Raw genomic sequence first — 19,517 nt, 5'->3', positions numbered from 1 at the left:
ATGGAGAGAGAGTTGACAGGGTACCTTTACTCCAATGTAGACAAATACATTTCGCTATACTGTTAACTTGTCTTTTGTGGCCAACTTTAAGGTCAGAGACAGAGACTTACAGCAAATGAAACGATAAGAAGCAAGGGGGGGGGGGGGGGGGAACAGCACTAAAATTGAACCCCGGAGGAGGTAAAGAAATTGTGAGAGGGAAAAAAGGGGGAAGAAAATAAAGTGATGTTGGCCAAATCCCCACCAGGCCAAATAACAGAATCAAAACCTCAGCAGCAGACCATAAAGACCCAGCAGTACCTGCTGTTAAAGTGTCTATTTCTGAGGCAAGATTGGAGATTTAATTTCCATGCAGATGGGCCGACTAAAATCCATGCACTCACGCACAACTTACTTGCTTTGGTAGGGGTTGATGTTTGCAATAAGCATTGTTGAAGAACCTGGAGAAGTGCTGGTACCCTTCATGGGTGAAGTCGTCATGGGTGAAGTCTTCATGGGTGAAGTCTTCATGGGTGAAGTCTTCATGGGTGAAGTCTTCATGGGTGAAGTCCATGAAGTCTTCATGGGTGAAGTCTTCATGGGTGAAGTCCATGAAGTCTTCATGGGTGAAGCTTTCATTGGTGACTTTTCCACAAATTCTCTTCCACGTCCTCTGGGAGGAGAAAGGGCTGCAGGGAAACAAAGTGAGATATTTACTCCAAATTTACAAGATAGCAATGTAATAGTAAAGAAAGATTAATACAAGATTGTGTATCCGCCCTGTGATCTGGATCTGCTCCAAAATGAGTTCTTCCTTAGGTTAATATACTGATTGTGAGCTGCAGCCCTACAATTAAACGAGTAACAAACACTTAAAAGGGAAATAGTTGCTGATATTCAACCACTTAGTATTGTTGCAACGTGGGTGGTATGTGCAAATTAACGATTTTCGGCTTCCCTCCGTTTACCGGCGCTCCTGTCCAATTTGTGATTATCATCCAGCGGACTTTTGCCAGCGTGTGAGCAGGTGAACATAACAACGATACTAAGACAATCTGCAAAGTTGTACACAATGTGTAAAATATGCCAGAATTAAAATATAAAACATTAAAACAAATAAACTAACATTATCAACAGAATGTGAAGAGGTAACAGTGTTGACCGTTATGTCAAAGACGTCTATGTGTTGTGTTGCAGAGATATCTACTGAAATCAGCAGACGAACTGACTAGCTGCGCTCCGTCCAGTCTTGTAATACCACTTGTTCCTCTAGAGGCGATAGTGAGTCACTGTAGCGCCACTCTGCCCTCAGTGCAGAGGGAGAAGAAGTGTATCTGCCTGACTCGGGCAGACTCTTGCACGTTTTTATAGTTTGTTTTGGTTTAATCCAAAGTGGCAGAAACGAGAAAACGACTCGCGCTCCATCAGCCCACTGTAACTGCCGGTGCTGGGATATTCGCCGACCGTATCCGAGCCACTGCACGCTCCCCTCGCGAGACGCATTAATATGTCCGCGCGGAGGACCAAACAAAAACACGAGTCGTTCGCTCGTTCCCCTGTGCCACACTAAACACACAGATATCTAAGCCCCACATGAAGATTATAAGATAGCAGTGTTATATAGACCGACTGTCAGAGTTTCTGCAGTCTAATGAACTGACTGACATGTTTACACAGGAGTGAAGATATACACAGTAAATATATCAACACTTGAAGAGAGGGAGATGCATAGCTGAAGAATACAATACATACAGGACTGTCCCAGAAAATTAGAATATTGTGATAAAGTTCTTTATTTTCTGTAATGCAATTAAAAAAACAAAAATGTCATGCATTCTGGATTCATTACAAATCAACTGAAATATTGCAAGCCTTTTATTATTTTAATATTGCTGATTACGGCTTACAGCTTAAGAAAACTCAAAAATCCTATCTCAAAAAATTAGAATAGTTCCTCAGACCAAGTAAAAAAAAAGATTTATAACAGCAAAACAAAATCAAACATTTGAAAATGTCCATTAATGCACTCAGTACTTGGTTGGGAATCCTTTTGCACGGATTACTGCATCAATGCGGCGTGGCATGGAGGCAATCAGCCTGTGGCATTGCTGAGGTGTTATGGATGCCCAGGATGCTTCAATAGCGGCCTTTAGCTCATTAGCATTGTTGGGTCTGGTGTCTTTCAGCTTCTTCTTCACAATACCCCACATATTCTCTATGGGGTTCAGGTCAGGGGAATTGGCAGGCCAATCGAGGACAGTAATGCCATAGTCAGTACACCAGTTACTGGTGGTTTTGGCACTGTGGGCAGGTGCCAGATCATGCTGGAAAATGAATTCCTCATCTCCATAGAGCTTTTCAGCAGACGGAAGCATGTAGTGCTCTAAAATCTCTTGGTACACAGCTGCATTTACTCTGGGCTTGATGAAACACAGTGGACCAACACCAGCAGCTGACATGGCTCCCCAAACCATCGCTGACTGTGGGAACTTCACACTGGATTTCAAGCAACTTGGATTTTGCTCCTCTCCAGCCTTTCTCCAGACCCTGGCGCCTTGACTTCCAAATGAAATACAAAACTTGCTTTCGTCTGAAAAGAGGACTTTGGACCACTCTGCAACTGTCCAGTGCTTCTTTTCCATAGCCCAAGTCAGACGCTTCTTCCGTTGTCTTGAGTTCAGAAGTGGCTTGACCATGGGAATACGGCTATTGTAGCCCATTTCCCGGACACGTCTGTGAACAGTGGCTTTTGATACCTGGACTCCAGCTTCAGTCCACTGTCTTTGAAGCTCCCCCAAATTCTGGAAGCGACTCTTCTTCACAATGCTGTTAAGGCTGCGGTCATCTCTCTTGGTTGTGCAGCGTTTCCTGCCACATTTCCCCCTTCCAACAGACTTTTTGTGGATGTGCTTTGAAACTGCACTCTGTGAACAGCTTGCTCTTTGAGACATTTCTTTTTGTGTCTTACCCTCCTGATGGAGGGTGTCAATGATGGTCCTCTGGACAGCAGTCAGATCAGCAGTCTTCCCCATACTTGTGATTTAGTTTACTGAACCAAGCTGAGTGTTTTTCAAGGCTCAGGAAACCCTTGCAGGTGTTTCGAGTTAATTAGACGATTCAAGTGATTCGTTGAACACCCTACTAGTATACTTTTTCATGATATTCTAATATTTAGAGATAGGATATTTGAGTTTTCTTAAGCTGTAAGCCATAATCAGCAATATTAAAATAATAAAAGGCTTGCAATATTTCAGTTGATTTGTAATGAATCCAGAATGCATGACATTTTTGTTTTTTTAATTGCATTACAGAAAATAAAGAACTTTATCACAATATTCTAATTTTCTGAGACAGTCCTGTAATATAAAGAATATATTAGAATATTGTAAAACAGAATACAATAAATATGACAAACTACTATAACTAAAATATAAACAGGATAACTATAGTTTTTTAAATTTATTTTTTATAAATAACTGATGGTTTTGATAATCAATGGACCCAGTAGTAGGGGTGAAATACTGCCCCCTATTTATTTGGAGCAGGTGGCTCAGAATTACACATTGAACCTTTAAAACTGTTCTTATGGCATCACTAATATACCATGCAATTAAACTAATAAAAGAGCACTGGTAAACAAAAAAAAAAGTATCAATAAGGCTGCATCAGAACCAGATATATCGTCTTTTGTATTCCCCGCATTCTTCAAATTTAGTCCTGCATTACCCACAATGCAACGTGACTGCCGACAGTTCAATCTGAGATTCGGGTGTGTTATGCTTGTAGCGGCTAATGTGGCCTTTAACATTTTCGTCATTGACCATATAGAAGTTTAACACATTGTGAGGTACTAATAACCTCAACGCACATGGAAAAGTAATCAAGAACAGTAGAGAAGCTTGAACAATTCATTCGATAATACGGATACGCAACTGGTAGAGCACCTACTAGTTTTCCAAGAGGCAGTACAAACTTAATTAAAAAACACCCTAAAAATATATTTCAGCAATTATAAAACATTAGTTGTAGTACCGTTATCCGATTATGCGAGCAGCTGCCAAAATGATAAACTGCCTGAGAAAGTTAAACTCTCCCCAAAGATCTCCCCGTAGAATTACTCATTTCCTTGTTAACATCAGTTTGTGCCAATGAATGAAACTGTTTTTCTTCTTGGGTAATCAATTATTAATTTCATAATTACTGTACTTATGCCTTCTGGTCATAGAAAAAAGAATCATTAGGATTAGGTATCAGAATATCAGTCAACACAACACATAAATGTGTAAATACTTAAATCCTAACTACATTCATGAGTCTGAGTAAAACAAAGTTTAGAAGGTATTACACTTATTATAAAAGGTAACATGATTATTTTAAATAGGCGGTAGAGTATGTAATAGCATGAATGAATGAGGAAGCCTTCGATTACAGGTTGTTTTTCTTGAATACTTATAGTAATTAATAATATCTTTATCATGTGTAATAAAGTCTGATGAATCAAGCTGAGAATGCTTTGATTACATAATATACTGTCATCATGTGTTCAATTGAATTACTAAGTTGATACTATTTCTGTCATTGTTAAGTAGGTGTGAACTTACTCAACTCAGACTTTCCCTTCCCCTTTGTTAACAACTGATCAACTTTTATATTTCTTTTACAAATGACAATGCCAGAAAACTTGAACAGTTCGAACCAGCCCACAGAATCGAAAGGTGCTATTCTCACCTCCCACAATTAAGTAGCATCAGCCCCATCAGCAGTGAGTCAGGCTAGATAGTTTGCTGTTGTCAGAATGTATTTGACTGGATGGAGTGGATGGATGGATACTTTATTCATCCCGAGGGAAATTTAGGCATCCAGTAGCTTAAAAGATTTTTAACATTACACCCCCCCCCCCCCCCCCCTCCATTAAAAAAATAAGCGATAAAGGCTGTACATTATAAATACAAATGTAAAAATACAAACTGTTATAAATAATTACATTGCCACTGTTTTTGTTTAATGGCTTGAAGTGTATGAAATGTTTGGAAATTTTGAATTGTTGGAATCCCCCGGCCATCACCGAGAGGAGTTGTACAGTCTTATGGCCAGGGGGGGACAAAAGAGTTCTTGAGCCTGTCTGTGGAGCAGGACAGGGACAGCAGTTTGCCGCTGAACATGCTCCTCTGCCGGGTGAGTGTGCTGTGCATGAAAGAGGTGCCTTATTGAGGAACAGCATTTGAGGGAAGAATTGTCAGGAATAAAAAATATGCAATTCCACAGAGACCCCTGACATAAGCTCCTGTTGAGGAGCACAACAAATACTCACCTCTATGATACCCTCTTTTGTGGGTGTGTACTATCATGTGCATGTGTGCATGTGTCGCAAGCAAATTCCTTGGGGAAATCACAGATTGAACAGCTATTTTCAGGCGAGGGGTAATTAACATTAATATTCATAGACACGCAATCCGGATGGAGTGTTTAGAGGGAAGAGAAGAGGTGATGATGAGGTGTGGATGGGTGAAGAGCAAAGAAAAGAGAGGGGCATAGAGGTTTGTCAAGGATCCTCATTTTTTGTGATTAAGATCAGCACAGAGTCTAAATATGTATGCCACTAACGTATTCAACGTTTGTGGAGAGTACTTGATGGTGAGGATACTATAGAAAGAGAGAAAATGAAAAATATATAGACAAGAAAAAAGCAATAAATAGAGAAAGTGAATAAGAAAGCGAGAGTATAAATGTGTGTGCGTGTGTGTGTGTGTGTGTGTGTGTGTGTGTGTGTGTGTGTGTGTGTGTGTGTGTGAGAGAGAAAGAATTCTCACAAGAAAGAGTTGTGAGGACAAAGGAAACCTGCAGAGAATGGTTGGTGATGAATAATGAATTTTTTTTTTTAAACTGCACTTCAGCGAGTGCAGATCTCTTTTTAGAATTTAAATATCATCTGTGAAGCAGTTTTAAGGTAGTCTATTTCAAGGGTTGCTGCTGATGAATATTTAAATGGGAACACAGAACTGTCAGTGACTGCTGTGTCATGACCTTTGGCTCTACACCTAATGCTGAAGGACTAGTTCTAAAACAATACAGAATATTAATATTGGGACTTATATTTTTTTATTGAAAACAAACAATATCTCTTGTGACAAAACCATTAAAAACACTAAAACTGGGCGTCCCGGTAGCTCAACTGGTAGCACTGGGCCACTGGTTCGAGTCCAACCTGAGGCTTTTGCTGTATGTCGTTCCCTCTCTCTCTCTCTCTCTCTCCCCCTTTCACAATCTGCACTTCTCTATCATAAAGGCATGAAAAGACCAAAAAAAAATACAAAAAATACTAAAACTATTTGAAATGATTCCTTTAAACTCTGCTGAAAAAAATGTTCTCTGACCACATCCTCCCACTCCAGGGATGCCAGAGGTCAGGCTTTGCTAGCGAACCAGAACATAGGGATAGGGAGGGCTTTCCATTCAGCTAATTACGCTTGCTCCTGTCCTCGCTCCCTCGTCCTCAGGCCCATGATCTGGAAATTGATCAAGGTCATCATCAAGGATGATATGGCGAGGAGCCACAGGTGTATCCTATGTGGAAGTTGGTGGTAGTTTCTTTTCTTTTTACAGCGCAGCGACACCTATTAAATCAGAATCTGTTCAGTGATTGGTCGGCTGATCCGATGGGACAGTAGAGGAGCGCACAGATGGACTGTTGTAGGAACAGCAGTATTGTAATAATACTAATATTATTGAATAATTGCAATACTGTAGATAGAGCAAACAGTTTATCCAGAGAATAAATATTAGAAGGCGTGATTCATCCGAATCACAAATTAAATCATTAACTGCTTTTTCATCAGCCAAAGACTTTTATTTTCTTATTTTCTGCTCCAAGTGCATCTCATTCAGGAAAAATGTTTGTCCTAAATCTGCACAGTTGCGATTAGACATAGTTTGTAATATCCAGCCTGAGCCTGCATAGGACAGACTTACTGTACCTGCAGCCTTTCAGACAAATGTGTGATTCGATTACGCCCTCTTGTCTGTTTCAGTCTTTCAGTAACCAACACATTTATCTGTCTATTGATGTTATTTATATCATGCTCTAATGCAGCAATAGCTCTATAATGGCTGTTGAAGCAGCAGGCATCAGCCAGTTGAGATGATGTGCATCACGAGTGGTAGCCATCGCTTAAAATCGACCCTGGAGTGAGCGGGGTTGTCCTGTTAGGTAAATACAATTCCTCCATCATTGCATCGCTTCCTCCTTCTCTCTCCAATCCCCGTTGGGAAGAGCTGAAGGACTGCAAAGTCTTCACAGAAGCTTGAACACAGACCCTCTGATAAAACAGAAGCCTACCCAGTCATTACATCGCCCACAGCTCATTGGGAAAACTTCAGTTGTTGCACTTGCACAATATTGCTAATGCACACAAATGTATCAACTTGCAATGTACAAAACACTGACAAGTAATCAAACATATTCAGTAGAAGAAAATACTACTAAGACATTATGCATAAGGCTTGCTTTTGGCTCAGAAAAGGAATGCAGGAGCATTTCATCAACAGCACAATTAAATAGAGCAGCAAGTTTTCTGTATCTGGCGGGATCTCTGAGGTAACAGGATTCAAGGGATAGAACGAGGAAGGAGACTGATGAACTACTTACTGCAAAGCCTCATCTTTGCTAAGTCAAAATATTTGACTCTCTCTCTCTCTCTCTGTGTCTCTCTGTCTCTCTCTCTCTCCCTCTCTCTCTGTGTGTCTGTCTCTCTCTGTCTCTCGCTCCCTCTGTGTGTGTGTGTGTTGTCTCTCTCTCTCTCTCTCTCTCTCTGTTTCCTCCCTCTGGTGTGTGTGTGTCTCTCTCTCTCTCTCCCCTCTCTCTCTGTGTGTCTCTCTCTCTCTCATCCCCTCCTCCTCACTCTGCTCTCTCTCTCTCTCTCTCTGCTTCTCTCCTCGCTCCTCTCCTCCCTCTCTCTCTCTGTGTCTCTGTCTCTCTCTGTCTCTGTCTCTCTCCCCCCTCCTCTCTGTTTCTCTCTCTTCTCTCCCTCTCTCTCTGTGTCTCTCTCTCTCTCTCCCTCCCCTCTCCCTCGCTCTCTGTGTGTCTACTCTGTCTTTGTCTCTCCTCCCTCTCATCTCTTGTATCTCTCTCCCTTTGTGTCTCTTCCTCTCCATCTCGTCACCCTCCCTCTCCCTCTCCGTCTCTGTTTCTCCTCCCTCCTCTCTGTGTCTCTGTCTTTGGTCTCTCTTCTCCTCCCTCCTCCCTCTAATCTCTGTATCTCTCTCCCTGTGTGTCTCTCCCTCTCCTCTCTCTCCCCCTCCCTCTCCCTCTCCGTCTCTGTGGTCTCTCTCCCTCCGTCTGTTCATTGCTACGAGGGGATTCAGTCCACAACACAATATTCATGAAGTCATGAACTGGAGGAGCCATCGGCCCACACAAGCTCCCTCAGTCACAACACACATACACACATACACACACACACACACACACACACACACACACACAATATATATACCAAGCACTCATTATCCACCCACATGCCTACATCCTCCACTGACTATTGGGTACGTTTCTGCCACATAACAAAATCAATGTCGATGCTGAGAGCAGTTGGTGGTAGAAAGAAAGTGAGTGAAACAAAGACGAAGCTAACAAAAGAAGATCCAATAAAGCACAGGCTACTTTAGGCATGATACATGGCACCAGCCAATTTGGCAGAAAACCAACCATCCTTTGGAGGTCCTATTCTGTTGTAAAAAAAACTGATCGGTGGTAAAACAGTGAAAGTTGTGAGTTATGGACTCCACCAGCTGCAGTGGCCAGTGGATAAGATCGTTTCATGCTCTGATAGCTGAGCAGTAAATAGAGCTGAAGGAACTTCCATTATTTGGCATTTGCTGTGGTTACCTTCAACTGGTTGAAATCCACGCTGTGCCTCGTGATCCTGTTTCATCTAGTTCTTAACTCACGTTCAGACTACCGCCTTTAAACACTGAAGAGCTATGAATATCAAAAGGAATGAAAACCAGGATACATGTTTTAGTCCATAAGTGATATTGAAAATTGAACAACAAAGGTTTTGTTGGTTCCAAATGATGGCTGCAGAACAACAGCATTGAGGAGAAAGACCAGAGAGAGAAGTGCATATCATTCATCAGCACCCTTCTATCAAAGGATACATGGCTCCCTCTGCTGGTTAGATGATAGTCTGAGATTCAATTCTTACCACAGTGTAACACACTTTATAATGACTGGTGTAAACAATCAACTAAATATGTTTTTATGTTGAGATCTGAGAAAAGAATGAACTCTTAAAAGCAAAGGGTTGTTTACAAAAAAAGACAATAATTCATTGTCTAAAAGAGAAGCTGCCATTTCGATATGATGGTGAATTAGTTATTACTTGAAAATGCTCCCTACTTGCTTCCTTGACTTCATATTGAAAGTCATAAATATGGTTTGTCCTCCATAAGCACTACAGATCAAGAGCTTCTTCTGCATGACTGCAGAGTAAAGAATCCATTCTGTGACAAAACGGTTTTCAGCTTGAGCAAAGCCCTAATGTTCAGTGCATTCAACTTTGCCAAATGAAGAAATTAGAGCTTGTTCATATAAGAGAGGTGTTTCATTCCTGTGATCTGTGTAGCAAACGAGTCGTATCAATATACATGACATGCAATATCATGAACAAAGAGCCTCTGGGTGCATTGTTGTGTTGTGTTGTGTTTTAAAGATGATTTATTCTGACGTCGACATGCAGTGGCTCGAAAAAGCATCGACATATTTTATTTGTATTACTGTCAATACTCCATGTCTGGTATTTTTTTTGTTTTGAACCTAATTGACTGATAGCTAAACCAAACTGTGTCCATCTGTGTTGTAATTAATGTGCATCTGCGTCATGCTGCTCTACTTGTACACAAATGTTCAACTGTTGTATAGTCTTGCTATATCAGGAAATCAGTGCCGTAATCAATACGCGTCAGCTTGAGAGATCAAATGACATTCATCCAATTTGTTGGCTGTAGCAAATGTTCGTTAAAACGAGTGGAGAATTGTTGCTCCTCGTGCTCTAGTTAGAATAAGATATGCATGTTATAAACTAGAATATGCTCATGTATCGCCTCCTGACTGCAAAGTATGATAATTCTCAATGCTGATCACATTTGTGTTTGGTGACTGCTGCTTAGCATGAGAAGCTACTTCTGCCATTTAAGTGACTGAAAAAAAAACATCTGCAAGCAAGAATATTTCAGAGATTCTGTTGGATTTGTCCTGGTTGACAAAAAACTATTAAAAAAAGGAGGCATCATAATTGTTCAAATTGAAACTGCTTTATGTGTAATGTCGGAGAGGACAAGAGAACTATATACACAGAAGCATGAAATCATATACACAATATTTGATAGAACACTCACTGCTGTTGTACATATAGGAGGGTCCAGGTTCTGCAGCAGATGGAGATGAGTCAGGGAGGTCAGAGGTGCTTGAGGCAGACTTCTGTGGCGAGGACGTCTTACCTGCGAGTTGAACAAACACCATAAGGGATCTGTAAACTGTTTATTACTGTTCTGACTTCATGCATGTGCATTTTAAAAGAATCATACCAACTGCATTATATGGAGTGGGATTCCCAATCTTCCCTCCAGTTTCCTCGGCCGACTGTAATATCTCCACGTCCATCACAATCACCACAAGCCTGGAAGAAAGGTCAAATAAGGTCATGTAGCAAACACATACAGAAGGGAACAGAGAGGAAATGAAAACACATACAGTACCTGCCATCTGACAATTTGTTGATGATGGACTTCTTCACCATACACACACAGTTAGGTACCAGGCGGTTCTCTTCTTTCAGATGGTTTAACTGTGTGGCCAGCAGGAAGGCTACATACACAAACACATAGAAATATATTCATGTGCATTCAAAAAAAAGAGGATTCAACTGATTTATTCATCCACATCTTCGGAGGTGTTTTTTTTTTTTTTTTTTAACGGACCATTTGCAGTTAAAGGCATAAAAGCTTATAACTTCTTGCTTAGTAATTAATGATATTACACTTGCTGGGATTAACATGTTTGTCTGTCAACTTGCTGCCAACAAATCAAACTCACAGTCAGACTGCAAGTTACTCACAATTCCAAGAGTGCTGACCATCACTCATCAACAGCCGGAACCTGGGTGGACCAGGACCAGTAACGACCTGGCGGATGTTCTGACAAACGCAGAGGGAAAGAAGGATTTTATAAGTAAGGTGTCAGGATTATCGTGTTTCAGGACATTTGACAGTTCCACAAGGACTTAATAATTAAACCGCACTGCATAGAAATAACAATAATAAAATAAATATTAACAATAATAATCTTCATAAATCAATCTTTTTTCATTGTATTTATTAGATAGTGACGGCTCAGAAAATGCGAGAAAGAGGGATATGAAATGGTTACAGTATATGGTATGGGTTTTAACCATTAGACCACTAAGGCCTATAATCCTACTACTTTAATAACACTTGTTTTTTTTTATATTAACAACGGAAAATTATTAATAGAATATAGCTGGATTGGTTGGTCAAGTGGACTCTTAAATGTACTTACAAGCAGCTGCAGCACGATATTGTTCAACGGTGAGCCATTTAACAGGGCCTAGACAATAACAAACATGGACGTGTTAGTATCCACTGCCCCCTCCTGTCTCATCACATTACCATGCTACTAATGCAAAGTTACAGACCAACATTAATTGGTAATTAAAGAAGTGGCAATTATTTTGTACCACCCCTAGCAGATAAGCACATAACAATCACATTTCTGAACACGAAATGTTTGGAGAAAATTGGCTAAATAGCGAGATTTCAGTCGCACCACATAACTAATGCATTGTTATGTGTCAATATTTTTAATAAATTAGGCAAGCCTGTATTTATTTCACCCCATTAACACATAAACGTATTTTAATGCTTTAAACAACAGCCAATTTTAAACAATTTGTTAGATTAATGTTAACGTAGATTCAGCTGACAGTGCTAACAGCTGGAGCTAGCAGCATATACATATGGCGATCAGAAATACGACATCTCGTGGCTGGTATTTTAAGTCTATAGAAAATACAGTAACTCAGTTATATTAATATGTATGCTTACTTCAACTGCCCCCTGTGTGAGATTTACACTCATGTCATAAAACGCTTCTCAAAGACAGTAAACACTAGCTTTTCTAATGCGTAGCAAAGTATGGTCACTTATCGCGAGAGAAGCGAGACCAACGATATTTTTAAATAATAACTGTAAGAAGTCACAACAACATGACCTATACCGGATATAGCACATTTATGCCTTCGAAATAAAGGAGCGAATTTGGTTAAGGATCAGGATGAGGCATACATGATCGTGAAAAGTAACAAGATTTAAAAACATAAGGTTAATGGTACATGAACAAAACATTTGTTTAAAACTAGGAGTTGATTAGGATACTCATTCACAGCAATTGATAGTTCCGTTCAGCAATAAATTAAGTCAGTAAAGGTTTTATTTTGAAGGTTTTTGGTCGGAAACTCTCTTTTCATCTACACTAACTTGACAGTGGTGCCGTGAACAGGCGTGAAACTGACTCAAAACAAACGGTCATCCGTTGCCCATGTGGTTTATTTGTAGTTCATGATGGATCTTCCGTGTGTCCAGTGGCAAGATCATGTTGCACAGAAATGGACCGTACTCGACCCCGAGCTAAAGGAAAAGTTCATATCCCTGCTTGAAATAGATGATGTTTTTAAATGTACCCTAACTCTGACAAAGTGAGTAGCTAGCTTACTTCTGTAGTTTGGCGCATGTGGGTTTCCAGCTAATATCTGGGACCACAGTTTATTAACTAAACAAAGGGCCATGAATTATGTTAAGCATACTGTTTTGATCAACTATTAGGGTACGGAGACTTGTTTTTGATTCGGCCACTTGAACTAATGTGTACATTGTACGTTCACTTTGCTAATGATATGAACATAGGTTTCCGGAACTTGTCTAGGACCATAAACAATAAACCCTAGCTTTTGCTGACATTTTGAGGCACTGATTCAGTTGTTGATCATAGAGAAAGTTTCTCTGTAATTTGTCTCTATTTCTCTTTCATAGCCAAGATGATCTGGACTTCTTGCAGTCAATCTCTGCAGGATACTCTGTACAGAAGGATGCAGAGCAAGCAGCAATATGCAGGGAGAGGGGCAACTCTTGTTTCAAGACCAGAGACTACACTGCAGCCGCTCTGCACTATTCACAGGTGAAGAGAACATATTATTCAATTGCTTCCTATGAGCCAGTGAAAAGAAACTTCAACCTGCTAAAATACAAAATTGGATTATGTTTAAGTGCACCATTCAATTTCATCATAGTAGCTGTAGCTAAAATATAATGTAAAAATAAATAGTTTATATTTTGAGAATAGTGTAAAAATGCATTTGGGATTATATAGCATGATGGGCCTTACTGTCCTAATTAATATGCATTAACTTCAAGCTTCTCTGTCTCCTGTCATCACAGGGCATATGTTTAGCTCCTCTAAGTTCTGAGCAGCTGTCTCTATGTTATGCCAACCGCTCTGCTGCGCTCTACCATCTGCAGCACTACCAGGTAAGATGGCACCATCTTAAACAATCTAATAATGAGATAGTGTTATACTTGTGGTATCATTAAAAACCTGTTTAAACCAGTTCCGCTTCCTATTTGTTGTGTGAAAACGGGCCTGTAGACGTCTAACAGATTGTTTCACCTTGGTGTGATCAAATAAAAAAAGACTTGACTGCAGGAATTCTGCAGGTGATATTATCATCATGTTTTAATTATATGTACACACAACAGTATCGACATATGCTTAACACACTGTCCAATCTAAAGGCCACACAAATAGCAGATGATTTGCAAGAGCACATTAATAAGTTATTTTATAATAATGTCTCAGTATTTATGGCAGCCTTTCACCCACAGGGCATATGTATCACTATTATGTATTCTTTTCCATCTTATGTTTGTACATTTTTAATCTTATTTTAATTGTTTACCTTATTTTATTAAGTGTGTTTTATTTTCCGTCGTATTTTCCATTAACTATGACATTCTATGTCTATTCTTCTTTATTGCAAAGCACTTGTGCTGCATTTCTTGTATGAAAGGTGCCATCCAATTAAAGTTTATTATTATTATTATTATTATTATTATTATTATTATTATTATTATATAGCCTGTTTTTACTGCAGGAACCTTTTCCAGGAACCGATGAAATATCGTTGAGAGATTATTGTAGCTGTCCGGGTACTTCTGGAACAAAGATATCATCTTCTATAATGCCTCCTTTAATTAAAGCTTATTGGCCTCATAATTGCCTGATTAACTCAACCTTGTTTCACTACTTGAAGTCCGACACATTCCAAAGTCTTATATGTGCTGTTGATACTACTTGTGTAGCGCTAAATTACTCTACAGATGAAATCTGAAATGTGTAGGATATTTATAGTAATTATCATCATTCCTGTCTGCATCTTCTGGTTTAGGTTTAGATCCGTACTCAGTCTTAGACCTGTCTCAACATCTTAAAGCTAAAATTCTGACTTGAATAAGTTATTAAAATGTCAGTCATCTTTACACTTTAGTGTTTCTTTTTATCCCTCAGGAATCCCTTGATGACATTGAAGGAGCTCTGAAGAACAGCTATCCCTCTCATCTTTCACACAAACTAGAGGACCGTCGCACACAATGCCTCAAGCATCTCGCCGTGGATCAAAAGGCAAAAGAGGATCATCCTAATTCTGCCTCAAAGAATCATAAAGATCCAGACAAAGTAAAAGGGGAATCTGTTGGACCTCTCACATTTGGGATTTGTCCTCAAGCTGCTGTTGGCTTCAGCCCGGAGAAAGGTCGACACCTTGTGGCTGCAGAGAGAATAGCAGCAGGGGAGGTGTTCCTTCATGACAGGCCATACAGCTGTGTCCTTATACCAGGGATGGAGGAGGTGAAAGAGAATGGAGGAAGGCAGGATGCAGAGAGAGGAGTGTTGCTTGGAGTGGAACACAGGCGCTGTCACAGGTGTTTAACTGAAACTCTGTGTCCTGTGCCGTGTGAGGGCTGCAGCTACAGCCGATACTGTTCAACTTCCTGTCAGCGAGACGCTTGGGAGGAACATCACCGCTGGGAGTGTCCACTGGGAGCAGATCTGATGGTGATGGGTGTGATGTCACAGCTCGCTCTGAGGGTAACACTAAAGGCGGGGTTAAAAAACATCCAAATGGCCAGTGATCCAATCCGAGACGAGCACACAAAGCCAGAGGCAAGCGGCCTTAACGGAGAGTCCAGGGATTCAAATCAACCCGATCCTTTCGCTTCATACTACGGTGACTCTTACCCGAGCGTGTTTCACTTAAGGCACCACCTGGATCACCACAGCCCTGGTGTGCGTTTCCTGTGTGCGCTTACCGTAGCAACACTGTACCTAAAGCTCAGCAAGGCAGGACCTCCTCCTGCCTCCTGGGACATTAGCAGACCCTTAGGGGCGAACAGCCAATCACCAGACAAGGAGGGAGGTCTCGCAAATTGGAGCTCGGAGATGTGGCTACTGGGAAGTGCAGTCCTGAGGCACATCCTGCAGCTAAGGTGTAACGCCCAGGCAATCCTCATGTTGCAAGATACAGGTGATTGATTTCACAAGTGTTTTCACCTTGCCTCAAATTGAGATTTGTCACAATGAAAAATTAATAATAATGTCTCAAAGTCAGAAACATGAAAGCAGTTTGTTCCCCTCGTTTAATCTTGAGTATCCAAAATTGAGTTGCTTATAGAAGAAAACAAACATTTACATTGGAGAAGTTATAACCAGTGAAAGTTGGGCATTTTAATGGTTTATTTAAACTGTTGTCGATTCATTTTCTGGTGATTGACTAATTGATTCAGCTCTACTGTAATTGTCACCACGCTTAAACTGCAGTACAATCCACTATAGAATAAACATTTTTTAATAGTTGCATCTTCAGCTATGACAGTTTTTAAGTCACACAATGACCTTTACTTTCTGGTTCTTGCATCTCACAGGAACGGCAAACTCACCAGTGCAGTCCAGAAGGGAAATTCGCATTGCGACGGCAATATTCCCAAGTCTCAGTCTCCTGAATCACTCCTGCTGTCCCAACACCAGTCTGGTGTTCAGCACTGGAACCAGTCTGTCTGCAGAATTCAGTGACAGTGTGGCTGAGTACAGAAGCACAGACTGTGGAGTCACTGTCACTGTCAGAGCAGCCAAAGTTATCACTGCTGGACAAGAGATCCTGCACTGCTATGGTAAGAACATTACCACATGATTTTGCAAAAGGATTGTTAGGGTGCTGACATATTTCATAAGATACAAGGGTGCATTGCAAAACATAACCTTACATAGAGTGTAGATAAAAAATGCTGTTTGGACTGTTTTGCTTTAGGCTAAACATTATTCAGCTGAACTTAGGTTGAAATGATGTCATTGCTTTCAGTTTGCAGTGTTGTTCTGTTACTTTTCTTATTGTGAGTTAGAACTTGTACTGTTATCAAGCCCTATCTTCCCTCCCTCAGGTCCTCACAGCAGTAGGATGGTGACCCTAGAACGCCAGCGTCTGCTGCAGGAACAGTACTATTTCCTTTGTCAGTGTGAGGCCTGCAGTCTGCAGAAGCAGCAACCGGAAGAGGAGGAAGAGGAGGGTTCAGAGGGCAGACAGCAGTGCTCAGATGTTGGAGTGGGTCCACAGTCTGGACTTCTGTGTGGGAAATGCAAAGCATCCCTCAAAGTAGGCGTTCTTAAGAGTTTTTGTGGATTTTCTTCCTTACAATTATACATTATTAATTGTACTGCTTATTGATGAGTTTCTCTCTCTCTCGAGATTTATCTTGCTTCATTTGAGAATTTGATTTGATTTTCAGAAAAGCAGCAGCGACAGAGGGATAGGATTTATGTGTTCGCATTCATCCTGTGGTCATCGTATATCTTCATCTGAAGTGAGCCACAGGCTGCAGGAGATCAGGGTCGGTCTGGAGAAGGCTGTGGACCTCATGGAAAGAGAGAGACCAGGTGGTTGTGACAAAACTACATCAAAATGTTGATACAGTAATGTGTCACTGTCATGTGTTCATAAGGTCTTACATCTCCATGTTGTTCTTCTGCTCCTCCTTCTCTCAGATGAGGCTCTGAGACTGTTGACAAAGACCCAGAGTCAGTCTGGACTGATCCTTGCAGAGTTGCACCCACTACACGGGGAGCTCGCAGATGCCACGGCCAGAGCATATGCTACAATGGGTGAGAATAATAATGCATATTAGCTTTGTGGTGAATACATCCCTACTGTTGCGGTTTTACCATTAACGAACCTCTCTACCGATTGGCTGAGCGTGTTAACGTTAACTTCCTGGAAGGTTGCTATCTGAAAAGGTCTGGCTCTAAAAACCCCAGTGCACTCTGGGGATTTCATTAGGCTTAACACCAACAGAGGGCTAGAGATGGCTCCATTAGTTGAGTTATCACAACTCAAACACTATTCCAAACAGCAGAAAAATAGGTCAGAAATAGCCACCCTGACACTTTTTCCAAAAAGTATGTTCTGTAGCAGGCTTTAATAGAAGAGTAGAACTAGCAGCTCCTAAACAAGCACAGTGATGACTGGCCACATGCTGTTGTGTTAATTAGCTAAAATGCTTAACAGTATCATGTTCATTTAAGATGTGTAGCTAAAGCCAGGAAACCAATAACAACATTCTCAGACACCCTGGGATGTCACTTTGGATTGTTCCTCTTACTGCTTTCCTTACTTTTTCTGCTGTTCCTGTAGGTGACTGGAATAATGCTGCATCACATCTGGAGAGAAGCGCTGTAGCTATTGGCTTCCAGTACGGAGAAGACAGTATTGAATTGGGTAGACAACTCTTCAAATTAGCTCAGCTACACTTCAACGGGTGAGTGATTTGTACTAAACAGTGAGGGACAATTTTCAGGGCGTGCCGTTATTTAAATGTCTGATGTTAAATGTGCATGCAAATAAAACAACTATTTTGACCGACATTTATTGATATAAATTACAGCTCTGTGTCTCTCTCCTATCTTTGTCCCAGTGGTGCCAGAGGCCCAGCCCTCGCCGTCATCCCCACGGTCAGACAACTCCTCTGCCTTCACGGTGGCCCTCACTGTCAAGAATTACAGGAGCTGCAAGCTATGGAGGACTGTCTACGAGAATAGTCTTGCATATACACAAGAGCGGAAATCTTTACAATATAATTATAGTTTTGAAATCAGTCAATGTGATTGAAAATATGTGAACGTTTCTATTTTTGGACCATGTATTTGTATGTAGTAAGAAATTGATATGTAACTGTTTATACACACTTGTTTGTATGTATATATATATACAGGTACTTTTACACTGATATACAGTACATCATTCTTCTGTTTTAGAAGCTACATGCAAGTCTGCAAAGTTTCTAACTGGCCACAGGTATACATTCATTTGATTGGGGCTCTCTGACCTCTTGGTGTCCGAAAGTATCCATTAATAATCTCAATGTCATGCTTCAGTGGTAGTCTGGCATCAGATCCACCAGGTTACATGTACTCCTCTAAATGAAACCACATTAAATGGCTGTGTTTTTCTTGATTGTGGACTTTTTTATTTGAAGCAAATAAAAAACTAAAAAGGTATTCACTGTTGAAAGTTAATCAATGTTTAAATTCAAGCTACTACATACACATATAGGTAGACCTCTGACCTTTAGGTGGCAGCAGTTATCCACCGACAAATTCAATTTCATGCTTTGATGGCCGTGAAGCAAGAAGAAGCTCTGACTCTTGAATGTACAGTACTCATCCCGTGTCCCCCAAGACCTTTGTACCGTCAACTTAAAAGTTATTATGAGCCAGTACTATTAAAGCATTATGTAGTTTTTTTTCTTCTCTCAACTTGGAAATCAATTAGTAACCTTCCATATAAATGGTGGATTGGGAATACACGCTAATGTGCCACGACAACAGCAAGAAAAGAAGGGGTCTGATTACTCGCACCCCTGCTGTAGAGGGTCATTGGCTTTCAGAGATGATTGAAAGCTCATGTTGAGTGAAGACAATACAATCTCGATCACAGCTGGAACTCCTGAGGCATCTGCCAGTTAGACATCAACAGTATCTGGAGGGCAGCCAATCTGACAGACGTGGGTACGTACTTCCAGAAAGTCAAGGTCAAGACAAAAAACTCACGGGAGAGGCAGCTGGTGATATCAGCATGAGGAGTTGTGAGCGAAGGCTACACACACAGACACGTTCCTGCTAAATATTAGGTTCAGGACCAGAAAACAGTAAAGTTATTCAAGAGCTGCTGGGACTACACTAATGAAACAATATTATATATAACTTTGTTGAAACCCGAGACATTCAGAGAAAACTAAGTTTAGCTGCAACTAGCAATTAATTTCCATTATCTATTTAATCTGCTGATTATTTTCTAGATTAATCGTTTGGTGTATAAATTAAAATAAACATAAAAATATCCATCACAATATGCTACAGCCTAATG

At 40.6% G+C, this 19,517-nt stretch overlaps 2 protein-coding genes across 5 annotated transcripts in view; one reads left to right on the top strand and one right to left on the bottom strand.

The window, feature by feature from the left end:
* LOC115018765 (replication protein A 70 kDa DNA-binding subunit-like) overlaps window positions 1-12,209 on the bottom strand; it is a 40,981-nt gene extending 28,772 nt beyond the window's left edge. For all 4 annotated transcript variants that reach the window (XM_029447971.1, XM_029447972.1, XM_029447973.1 and 1 more), the window contains exons 1-7: window positions 12,100-12,209; window positions 11,555-11,602; window positions 11,094-11,172; window positions 10,735-10,843; window positions 10,564-10,655; window positions 10,375-10,476; window positions 395-668 (exon numbers count right to left, since the gene is read on the bottom strand). In XM_029447971.1, coding sequence (XP_029303831.1) covers window positions 395-668; window positions 10,375-10,476; window positions 10,564-10,655; window positions 10,735-10,843; window positions 11,094-11,172; window positions 11,555-11,602; window positions 12,100-12,132 — 737 coding nt within the window. In that variant the 5' untranslated portion in view covers window positions 12,133-12,209. The remainder of the gene's footprint in view (window positions 1-394; window positions 669-10,374; window positions 10,477-10,563; window positions 10,656-10,734; window positions 10,844-11,093; window positions 11,173-11,554; window positions 11,603-12,099) is intronic.
* Window positions 12,210-12,551: 342 nt separating this feature from the next.
* Window positions 12,552-18,605, top strand: smyd4 (SET and MYND domain containing 4). The gene is made up of 10 exons (XM_029448199.1): window positions 12,552-12,749; window positions 13,084-13,228; window positions 13,489-13,578; window positions 14,615-15,629; window positions 16,027-16,272; window positions 16,540-16,751; window positions 16,885-17,032; window positions 17,141-17,257; window positions 17,787-17,910; window positions 18,067-18,605. The coding sequence occupies exons 1-10, from the start codon at window positions 12,613-12,615 to the stop codon at window positions 18,188-18,190; spliced, it is 2,358 nt and encodes a 785-aa protein (XP_029304059.1). The 5' UTR covers window positions 12,552-12,612; the 3' UTR covers window positions 18,191-18,605.
* The last annotated feature ends 912 nt before the right edge of the window (window positions 18,606-19,517 follow it).

This window comes from Cottoperca gobio, chromosome 14 (genome assembly GCF_900634415.1).
Source record: "Cottoperca gobio chromosome 14, fCotGob3.1, whole genome shotgun sequence".
Taxonomy (NCBI): domain Eukaryota; kingdom Metazoa; phylum Chordata; class Actinopteri; order Perciformes; family Bovichtidae; genus Cottoperca; species Cottoperca gobio.
This window is presented reverse-complemented; position numbering and strand designations above follow the sequence as displayed.

Coding starts and splice junctions, on each gene's coding strand:
- smyd4 (XM_029448199.1), top strand. CDS start 12,613: ATGATGGATCTTCCGTGTGTCCAGTGGCAAGATCATGTTGCACAGAAA. Junction 12,750..13,083: donor TGTACCCTAACTCTGACAAA/GTGAGTAGCTAG, acceptor TCTCTTTCATAG/CCAAGATGATCTGGACTTCT. Junction 17,258..17,786: donor CAGAGCATATGCTACAATGG/GTGAGAATAATA, acceptor CTGTTCCTGTAG/GTGACTGGAATAATGCTGCA.